Source organism: Echeneis naucrates, chromosome 11 (genome assembly GCF_900963305.1).
Source record: "Echeneis naucrates chromosome 11, fEcheNa1.1, whole genome shotgun sequence".
NCBI classification, from domain to species: Eukaryota; Metazoa; Chordata; class Actinopteri; order Carangiformes; family Echeneidae; genus Echeneis; species Echeneis naucrates.
In genome coordinates, this window is record NC_042521.1 from 16669727 (window position 1) to 16681202 (window position 11476).

The following is an 11476-nucleotide window of genomic DNA, read 5'->3' on the forward strand; positions in this document are numbered from 1 at the left end:
CTGTCTGTGTAGTCCAGATAGGCTTTTCCCAGGCCGGCTCACATCTAACAGCACAGCACCCTTTAGGGTGCAGCTTTAAAATGTGTGTGTGTGTTTTTTTTTTTTTTTTTGTTCTTGTTTTTTACATAGGCAGGAATAAGAGATGACGTTTTCTTCCATCTTCTGACGGATGCAGAAATGTTTGGGAAGAGTTTCCCCAGGGACTCTGAGCAAATTTGAAAGTTTACGTCCAAAGGTTATGGGTGAGGGCAGCCCAGTGATGTCACTGATGCAAAGCTGCGATGATGACATCATTAAGATTTGTTCCGATTCAGAGCCGGATGAATAAATGTATAGTTGTGTTTCACTGCCATAAACGACACATCTCTCAGGTAGATCTGAACTGATCTGTTTATGAGCTTTACTTGTCTGTGGTTCCAATCAGTCAAGAGTTAATTCTCACCATCAGGATACTCATGAAGCATGACTGTGATCCATTATCTCAGAAAGTCATCTGATTTTACGTTTATATATCAATGATCTCACATAAATAGATACTTGAATGGCACAATCAGAGAGCAGGATTTAGCCTTTGTGACGTCACCCATAGATTTTGGAGGGCTGAGGGTGGCTTGCTTAGCCTAAAATGGGTAAAGAGGTGGGCTGGGTTTGAAGCTGATTTAATAAGCGTGGCAAGCATAAACTCCTATTAGCATCGTTAGCACAGCTGGGCATCTTGTTCTAAGGCTAACCAAAACCTTATTTGTTTTCTTGCTTGTTAGCTGGATACCGAGCTACTCTAACCAGCCAGGCATGTTGACACCAGTCATTGGGAACACGTAAATAAAATCAGGCAGGAATTTGATGCTAATTCATATTGGGCACTGCAACTTTTACCAAAAGTTGAAAAGATGAGAGGAAATAACACAATCATTTTCTCCTGTGGATTGATACACATTTGATATTTTCAGGAATTTATATTAGAGATTGACAAAAGATAAACTGGCATTGAAGTTCAAAATTGTAAGACCTGGAAGGGATCTCACCTGGCCCTGTGATAACTGAATTTATATCTGTGAATAAATGCTTATTGGTTGAACTTGGCAGTGCTTTAAATACACAACAAAGTAAGTGCAGAACTACATTTGCGTAGGTTGCGTGGATAGCCTTGATGAAAACTCCTCACCTGTACCCACCAGACTGGACAGAAGGGGGCAGTCTACCTGTCCCAGGAGGGAATGCAGTGGAGCTGGGAGGACTTGGTGTTGTGGTTCAAACCCTGGCATAGACTGGGGAGGAGATGAGGAGGAGGTCTGCATCTATTGTCTTTTAATGAGAGCCTTTGATGTGGCCCCACTGTTTGGTGTTTGTACACCTGGGTCCCTGTGCCTGCTTTCAGATTGGCTCTCCGCTGGTGGAGGGGGCAACTCGGCATATTACAGGTAACACTTTCCAGTCAGCTGCTCCTGCTGACTGGCGTGGGAAGGCAGTAAAAGGAGCCCAGCCCCCTTTGTTTATCCCCCTACAGTTTACGGTGCAATGCCCCCCCCCCCACCATCTTCCTACAGCGCTGCCTGGCCTCCAGACTACCGCTTCGGGGCCCCTGGACACCAGCAGTGGTATAGCTGCCACTCTGGGCTCTCAGGCAAGTAGGAAATGGGTGTAATGTTACATCTGTGGCTGATCAGCGCTGATTATTTTCGTCCATCTCAGTTTTGAGCTATCTGTCCCGTCCGTTTTTTATCTTTATTCAAAGTAAAATAAGAATGAAAAACCCTCCACCGATAACCTATAACTATGAACTGTTTATACGGCTTTGACAGGAGATTTTTTTTTTTCCTGTGATAATAACGTGTGTCTGGCAGGTGACATTGCCAGAAGATATTTTGAATTAAATGTTATTAATTTCTTTGTCATCATATAAGGATGGTGGTGGCACAGATCTAGGAAATGTCTCAAAAATGAGACAGTAAGTAGTAAATTTGAAAATGTGATTTTTGTAATTTAGGGGAACAGATTTTTTTTAAGTCAAATGATGGTTTAAATTTTGAATCATGGTCTTTCACTTTCCAGAATAACAAAAAAAAAAAAAAAAAGAAAATGCATTTTATATATTATTACTTTATTCAAATATACTTTTTTTTAAAGGGTGACCATATTTTTAAGTTTTAAACCCTTAATGAGCACCTCCTTTTTTTCTACCAGCTCTAAGGTGGCAACCAAAAATGAAAAGCCCCTGGATTTCAGTCCCAATGCAGGTCTTGTTTGTAAAGTGCCCTCTTAATGGTGACTGTCACTGTAAATTGTAATGGAGAAAAACATAAGATAAAAATAAAAAACAAAAACACAAACATTATGCAGCTAAAGTGGTAACTATTTTCAGAGTGATAAAGGGACCTAAAATAATCAGGAGACCACCTCGAGGGAATAGACCTCCTCTCATCCTCGGCCTGTGTTTAAACTGCTGCTTTAACCAGAGAGTGATTTGTTTTTTATTTGTTGCTTGATTTATCATTTAAAATAATCCAATTATTCACATTGGAAAAATAAAATAAAACAAATAAAAACAATTTTGAGAAGCATTCATGAAGCTCTCATTTCACCTTGGGACCTAACAGACGCTTGAACCTCTCAGTTAGGAAATATATCTTCAAATTGTTGTGGCCACTCGCATTATGTAACAGCCACCAGCGGCACCTGTAATGAATGACTTTGGCCAATAAACTGTGGCTTCTTGTTGAACATGCTATTTCTTTATGTTGCCTCAAGTTGCCCAGGTTGCCACATATACTATATATATAATGCCAGTATGAGTCCTCTATATTACAGCTTGCCAAGGTCATAGGGAGCTGGTAGCTGATTGGTAGCTGATGCTTCGGAGAGTGACACCGTGCTGTGTGAACATCTCATTTTAATTGTGCATTATAGAGAGAGGAAGTACCTGCAGAGGAAGAGGGTGATGAGCTCAGAAGTCACACGTCCTCTGACTCTAGGTAAATAATGTTCCTGGCTGGCCCTATCATTAATCCTCTGCCTTTAACACTTACTGTTTGTCAGTGGAAACTAGTCTTGCTCCTTTTGATCCCCCCTCCCCACTTTGGCCATTCAACCCACCCACTAAAAAACTCAGCCACCCAGTCTCAGGGAGCGACTGACCGGCAGATCATAAAAGTCTTCCCGGGCAGGGGCAGACAGCGGGGCCCGGTTATGGTGACCCACCCCAGAGTTGTGATTAATATCTAGTAATATTTGCGAATGTCTTTCACAGCGTCCCAGCACAGCTGAAGCAGATCCCTCCCCACGTCAGAAGGAGATAGACTGAAGTGTGATCTCACTCTGCAGGGTCTGCTGTTAATATGTGTGTGTGTATGGGTGCATGTGCACACAGCTGGAAGCTGCAGCGAGGAGATTTAACTGTGTTTTCTCACACACTGGTGTCTGCTGACCTCAGCTGCTCATATTTACATCAGGCAACACTGATCAGAGGAGAAAAAAAAGAGGGGGGGGAAACAGGCAAAACCAAACCTGCAAAGAAAATATGTGCGAAACACACCTTGGCGAGCCACCAAATTAATGAGAATTATTTTTCCTAGTTGTATGTCTGTGTGTATGGTACAGGTTTGATTACACACCATACAAATCAAAATGTAGAAACAATGCTGAGCTGTTCTGCTTCACATGTCCATAAATAAAGGCTGTGAGGACAAACAGAACACAGACACTGAAATGTACAAGATCATATGACATATTATTGAGACCGACTAAAGAAAGGTTGTGGATCAAAGATGAGTTTGGATGTGATAACATTACAACATTTCTTGCTAATTTAAAACGTTTGCAAAAATCATCTGCAAATTTAGAATAGATGAGATCCTTAAATCTGTCAGTTGCATCTTGTGTTCAAAATTCAGTTTTAAGTTTTACAATGAAAATGCACCAGTCCCCGATCATGTGTTGTGATTAAAAACCGAAAATATCTGTCAGGAGTTATCAAAGAGTCTGTGTTCATTTTACAGATCAATAGCACAAACTGGTGGTATCTCAGAGTTAGAAACAGCACAGGTGCTCCGTTTATTGTCTGTCAAACTATATAATATATACCATAACACACCTGTCCAAATCTGCAAAATTCAAAGCATGGATACCCCAAGCAGAGTAATACAGCATGAAACAAGGATGTTTAGGCGCTGTGGTACCTGGGTATTAGCTCTCCTGTGTAAATGGAGCGAGCTGTTCTTTATGCAGTATTTGCTCCTTCCCCTGCTGGCCCCTCTTCATCTATCAGGCTGTAGTTTACGGCAACAATCTGACAGATCAGGTTCATAGTCTCTCTCTGCAATAACTACATGGACTTTTTTATTTCTTTATTGCTTCATTTTCTTTGAATTGTGTCAGAGCTGCTGTGCCGTCGAATAAATCGCTGAATTAACTAAGTGAAATGGAAAAATATAAACATATATAATATGGGAGCACAACAAGATGCTGTTGTATACGCCCGAATCAGGAGATGCATTAAGTATGACAGCTTTTTCTTGTCTGTCTGTGCTGTATCTCAGGACACTTACCTTTCCTTATCATTCCTGTTCGACGGCAGTTTATTTATCTACTCTACATCCTCAGCATCCACACAGTCGACAGCTCTAAAGCCTGGCACCTTGCTGATAATTTCAGTGTTTCTCGAACTCAAATTTATTTTAAATGGTTTACATCTAGTGTGATCACACACTAGAACATGGTCAGTACCATGACCTTTGGGACAGTTACGTATTTTATATATGCCATATGACTTCTGTCTATGGAAATGTCACCATCCAAAATAATTAAATACAATCATGTATCTTTGGCTCTGACTTTAATATTATTTCTACTACTAGCAGTAGTAATAATAATAATAATAATAATAAGAAGAAGAACAAATAATAACATAAATGGACCTACCTGAGGACACAGGTTTAATCCCCATTTGTGCTATGACCAATGAAAAGTTGGCACCTTTATTGAATTGTTAAAAGTTTAAATGTTGGCTGCAGATGGTCTGACATGTTTCAACTTTTATTTACTCGTGCCCTCAATCAGGAGCTGCGGTGCTTCTGTCTTTACAGATCATCTTCACTCAGAAGAGTGTCCTCCATGTCCTTGGCAGCGTCTTCTCTGCTGGTTCAGCTTCTGTAGTGTCAAAGCTGAGCCTCCTGTCATTAGCATGCCAAAGGTCCCAAGGTCTACTGTAGGGCAACTTAGATGAGGGCTGGTGGGGGCCCTGGAGGAGGAGGGGGGGGGCAATTACTGTCCCCACTAATTCTTTTTATCCCTTTCAAAGGGACGGGTGATTAGGAGAGGAAAGTTTAGATTTCCTGAACTTGAAGTGGAAACGCAAAAGTGACAGACGAAGCTTGGGGCCCAATCCACATAAGGGAGGGCTGGGGTGTGTTGAGTCTGTTGTGTGTGTGCATGAAGGGGGGGGGGGGGGGGGGGGGGGAGTTTGAGGCTGTAAGGAAGTGGTGGCTGGTGGATGTTTCAGTTGTTGCCATTTCTTTCTGTCTTTAAATGCACACAATGCTACAGTTTCAATGCTAGAGCAACATTAAAATACAATAGGAAAAGTGAATGCTGATCTCTTTTCATTACATGTCAGTAGGTCAAAGGTCAGCAGCAGAACATAACAGGAGCCTCTTTGCTGTGATCTCAGGAGCTGAACTGTCTGCCTGCAGTCTGTGTGGCTCTATACCTAAAAGGCTAAACCAAACCATGGAAACCTTCGCTAGTTCACCATATGCAGTATAATTATATTGGACATAAACCTTGAAAAAGTATACAATATTTTAGCAGTACAATTATTAGTGGACGTATTATTTAAGTTACTTAAAATTATACTCACTGAACTCAAAAATAAATAAAACTGACTTAGACACCAGCACACAGACGATCATATTTGTTCCAGTTTGATGGAATGTAAGATACTGTGTTGTGTTTGTTTGTGTTACTGTTACACAACATGTCAGCTCAGGCCAGTCACCTGATGATGGCACATTCAAAGTAATGTAATCAGTACTTCTCTGCCAGAATTGAACATCAAATAATAAAAACAGTTTCAAAAGGTATTTAAATTATAATAATAACAGCCAACAGCCAACAGCAGCGGGTCAATAAGGTGTTTAGTAGATATCTACATTCAAACTGTTAAAGAGTGTATCCCACTTTAACGTCACGCATTTTCCATGATATTTGTGATATGATCATCACCTCCAATATCTAACTCATTAATAGACTATGAACGTGTTTTTATGTCCATTAAAAATGTTACGTCATAATTCATGAAGAAAATAGCATTGTGTGTGTGCGAGTGTGTTTTTTCTTCCCATGGCTGACTCATCCACCTCCCTGTGTTTACTGATTTAGGGCAGCGAAGTGCCCTGGAAAATATGCATCGTTATAACTGTCCCTTTGTGAAGCACCAGACCTCTGCAATATTTCTCACCTAGGTGAGTGTGTGCCAATGCCAGAGCAGGGCCTGCATCGGTTAACCCTCGCTTCACCAGGCAGCAGCGGCAGAGTGTTGCTGCTGTGGGAAACATCAGGTGGCTTTTCAAGCAAACTTTATATTTCAGAGCAGACGTTCGCTCACCGTGTGGGATGAAGAGGCTCCTCCTTTCATCTTGGCTTGGTCTTCAGCTGTCAGTCAAACTGTGGAGATGTTTTTGTGTTGTGTTGTGTGTTAGCAGTTCTCGCCCGGCAACACCTGGCAACCACAACACACAGCTGAAGTTCAGCCAAGAGACAGTTTTTTGTTTTTTTTTTTGCTTCAACTACAGAGGTCTCACTCCTGACTTCCCAACCAGGCACAATTACTGAATTAATCTTAATTTGGAGGCATGAAGCAACTTCCTGCATGTGCGTGACTCTGTTGACTGGGGGCAGCAGAACCTGCAGGCCTTGTCTGCGTTGGTTAAATCCAGGAGGCAGCCAGTTTTATTTAATGCTTCGTCTTTTTCTCTCAGCCTCTAAAAAAACAAACAAACAACAACCCATACAGCCAGACAGACACACACAGAGGGAAAAGGAAGAGGCTGCTGAATGATATTGGATGGCAAGGTGTGAGAGAGCCCCTTTACATTTATGGCCTCTGTAGAACTGGAGGAAGTGAAGTAGTAAAGTGGAGTCACGCTCCAAAGCCCTAACTTAATTCCAAGTACATCACAGACAGTGGATTCACAGGCGATAGGAAAAAAGACACAAGGGGATCTCAGATCTGACGCACAAAAACCTCTGGTGGGATCAGCAGGGGCCATATGCAGCACTGAATACACTGAAATATGTGGTGGCTGCATATGAAACACCTGATGGGAAACATCTCCACATAAAGGCTATTCTCTAGTCATAATGTCATTGTGTTAGTGTGATGGAGCGAAATGACTAAACTATGGAAGTCAGAGGAGACGGGAGACGTGTTTGCTGCTTTTGCTGTAGAGAAAATACAATAAGAATACTGTGCGTGCAGGTTTGGAATAGTTGACCTTTCTTTGTTGCAGGGGACTACGAGGTAAAAATGAAAGAGCGTGTTCATTTTGGAGATGCTTTTCAGAAACTACAGCAGTATAACAAAAGTTCTGAAAAGTAACATTTCAACATTATTGAATCAGTGTTTCATAATTCATTCATGCATAAATAGCGTTTCATTTGTGGTTTGGCTACTTTGATCTGGATCAATACATCACATTTTCTGAAGTAATCGTTTTGTTCATAAAAGCGGTTGACAACTACAGGTGTCCTCTGATATGTTGAGGAGTGAAAATATACATTAGGGGAAAAAAAGAAACTCAAATTTTTACTAAAGTTCACTGAAGTAGGTGATTAAATGTATTTTATTACTTTCTCAGGGAGAGAGGTTTAAGCTTTATCACTAAAAGAACACACCAGGCAGCATACTGGACTCTTTGGATTTATTCTTTAACTCTTATTGTGTCAAATGTGATCTCATCTATTTTTAAAGTTTACTTGAAACTGAATATTTTAAGATGATCTTTCGCATAACTTACTCAATGTCAGAAATATGCTAGTAAATGTACTTGTTGACCTTTTCTAATTGTGCCATATTTTCTAAATGTTTCGTTTGGAATTTCCACTTTCCAACTTTCAAATTACATATTTTGCTTTAAATCTGTGTATGAAGTGTGCTGCAGAGATTTGACGTTTTATTGTTCTTAGTTATTAAACTGCCAACCAAATTTAGAGGAATTAGATGCATGTTTAAGTGTATATGAGTATGAATTGGAAATAGTTGAGTGAAGTCACTGAAAAACATTGATTTCCTCTTTGCATCACAGGAAAACAATGATGCCGTGTCAGTTTTCTCACAGTGTGCGGTTTAATTTCTGTCTTGTATCACACACATTGTTTTCAGGTGAATAATGACTTTTTATTTGGACAGTAGGATTGTCTTCTGAGTGCTGGGCACTCAGTGATATTTAATATTACCACCTGAGAGGGAGAGCTGCAGGCCTATTATGCTAATATGGGCATCACTTTCTGGGCTGTCCACACTTTGGCACAAGGGGGACACAGCGTCTGCCCTAATGGCCCATACTCAGTAAACACCATCCCTCTTCCATGTGGATTAGAGACAACAAAAGATTAGCACTATTTGCAAATATACAGCTGAGTTCAAAGGCTCCCTCTCTCCCCTCGCTTCCCTTCTTTTGTTTGAACACACAGCTTTGAGTGAGTGCTACAGACTCTAACAAGTTTTAAGGTATTAAACTATAAATCCTTAACTTCACAGTGACACAGAGTCAGTTCAACAGATAAGTTATCATTTCAGCAGCTATAAAAAAACTGGTGAATTTAGAAAAATATTTTGGTTGGGGAAACACATTTCAAGTAAAAAAAAAAAATAAAAGTGCATTTTGAAAACTGTTACAACTGTTTAAAAAAGAAGAGGGGATCAATGTGGTGTGTGGGAGGTGTTTGGAGATGGTGAACCCGCTTAGAGGAGGCGAGGTGTGCGCGCACAAACCACGCCCTGCATCCCCATGAGGTCCCTGGGGGCCCTTAAATGATGAGGCCTCCAGGGTTAGGAAAGCAGTGTCACCCGTCGGACCTGATCTGAGTCTATCAGCGGCCGAGTCAGTGAAAACCCAAAAGAAACTCCTCGGATTCTCATCCAAACTGCTCTTATTGTGGAAATATGAGTTCATCCAACCCGGACCAGCGCCTGGAACATCTCCTCAGCGCCGTGGAGAGCGAGTTCCAGAAGGGCAGCGAGAAGGGAGATGTTTCGGAGAGGGATATTAAACTGACCCTGGAGGACGCAGACTTGTGGAACAAGTTCAAGGAGTTAACCAACGAGATGATTGTCACCAAAACCGGACGGTAGGGTCAATAGCGTAGTTAGAATTTTACGCACAGGTTGGGCACATTTTACGCTTGGACCTTAAAAAAAAAAAGAAACCCAAACAACAACAACAACAACAAAAACTATTGTATGTGCACAGAAATTAATACCTCTTTTTCAAGGGTTTTATTTGAAATCAAAGAAGCTCACGCACATAAACAGCAGCTCCTGAGGCCTTCAGGCTGCAGAAGGTGCAAACAGAGCGGGCCTTCAGTGATCAGATTGAGCTTCATTAAAATCTTATATTCATAACAACCTAAATAACAACAACATAAATAAGATCTTACTAATGGCATGCGTCTTTTTGTGTCCAGGAGGATGTTTCCGGTACTGAGGGCCAACGTCTCCGGCCTGGACCCCAACGCCATGTATTCGGTGCTGCTGGATTTCGTGGCCGCTGACAACAACCGGTGGAAATACGTGAACGGCGAGTGGGTCCCCGGCGGGAAGCCGGAACCCCAGAGCCCCAGCTGCGTCTACATCCACCCGGACTCCCCCAACTTCGGAGCGCACTGGATGAAGGCTCCCGTCTCCTTCAGTAAAGTCAAACTCTCCAACAAGCTGAACGGGGGCGGACAGGTGAGGAGGCTTCATTCAGTCATCACAATGTCAGCGCCTTCGAGGCTGACTGGGATCCAACTCAACGAATTCAGTCTTAGATTGATTTTAAATCAGAAAGTATCGCTGGAATGTGAATTTAACTCTGGATTCCAGGTGTTTGTCAGTGTTTGGGAAAAAAAAAAACAACAAAATAATGTGGATAATTTACACACCTGATCCCAGTGACAAACAGCAACATGACTGTGCATTTCCCCTTACTGTAGATTATGCTGAATTCTCTGCACAAATATGAGCCGAGGATACACATTGTGAAGGTGGGAGGCATCCAGAAGATGATCAGCAGCCAGTCGTTCCCTGAAACGCAATTCATCGCTGTCACTGCTTACCAGAACGAAGAGGTCAGATGTGACACGAAGGCTCACCAACGCTGATCTGTCTTTACTGATTATTGTTTTAACTCAAATGCTCACAGTTTCTACCTTCTGCCCACAGATCACTGCTCTGAAGATAAAGCATAATCCCTTTGCCAAAGCTTTCCTGGACGCCAAAGAAAGGTACAAATTCATGCTTGTGTGATGAAGTTAGTACTGCATTGGCTGCCTGTAATAGGACAGGATATAATGTTGCATTTTTGTTTGTAGGAGCGACCATAAAGAGGTCCCTGATCACAGTGCCGACAGTCAACAGTCCGGCTACTCTCAACGTGAGTTTCTTTTATTTCTACATTGCATATTCTAAAGTCGATGTTTGACATGTGGAGCTATGTATGATTTAATTGTGTCTGGTCTATTACGAAGTGGGAGGTTGGTTCCTTCCAGGCCAGAGTCCCATCTGCCCCAGCAGCAGCCCCCCTCAGTTCAGTGGCACAGCAGGCCACTCCTCTGGCTCCTACTGCGAGCGCTACTCCAGCCTGAGGAGCCACAGGAGTGCCCCGTACCCCAGCCACTACCCCCACCGCACCTCCAGCACCAGTAGGTTCATGTGAACATCATCCATTATGTGCCATTTTAAGGTTAAAAAAAGATCATTGCTTGTTGACATGGCCGGCTGCTCATTTCCAGACACCTACATGGACAACACTTCGGGGTCTCTGCCCACCCATGACAGCTGGTCTGCTCTCCAGATCCCCAACTCCACAGGCATGGGCACCCTGTCCCACAGCACCAACTCCACATCCAACTCCAGGTCAGACGCAAGGAGTGCTGCTCAGAATCCTGGTGTCTTTCACTCAAGTGGGATCACTGCTGTCTTCCTGTATTCACTAACTTTGTTGTCTCTCTCCTCCACAGTCAGTATCCCAGTCTATGGTCAGTAGCCAGCACCACCCTCACCCCGTCGGGCTCAGCCTCGGGCTCCATACCTGGAGGTTTGACTTCCCAGTTCCTGAGGGGCTCCTCCTACACAGGCCTGACCTCCTCGCTGCCCGTCTCCTCGCCGTCCTCCATGTACGACCCCAGCATGGGAGAGGTCGGAGTCGGGGAGGCCCAGTTCGAGAGCTCCATTGCCAGGCTGACTGCGTCCTGGGCGCCTGTTGCTCAGAGTTACTGA

The 11476-nt window shown here is 42.7% G+C and overlaps 1 protein-coding gene across 1 annotated transcript; it reads left to right on the top strand.

Moving 5' to 3' along the window:
* The first annotated feature begins 9160 nt into the window (after positions 1 to 9160).
* On the top strand, positions 9161 to 11476 carry tbxta (T-box transcription factor Ta). The gene is made up of 8 exons (XM_029514514.1): positions 9161 to 9345; positions 9682 to 9946; positions 10192 to 10326; positions 10421 to 10482; positions 10570 to 10631; positions 10726 to 10899; positions 10990 to 11113; positions 11218 to 11476. The coding sequence occupies exons 1-8, from the start codon at positions 9161 to 9163 to the stop codon at positions 11474 to 11476; spliced, it is 1266 nt and encodes a 421-aa protein (XP_029370374.1).

Bases quoted from the DNA above. Each gene is read 5' to 3' on its own strand.
- tbxta (XM_029514514.1), top strand. From the start codon at position 9,161: ATGAGTTCATCCAACCCGGACCAGCGCCTGGAACATCTCCTCAGCGCC. The intron at 10,900-10,989 runs GTAGGTTCATGT...GCTCATTTCCAG, and splicing joins CCACCGCACCTCCAGCACCA to ACACCTACATGGACAACACT. The intron at 11,114-11,217 runs GTCAGACGCAAG...TCTCCTCCACAG, and splicing joins AACTCCACATCCAACTCCAG to TCAGTATCCCAGTCTATGGT.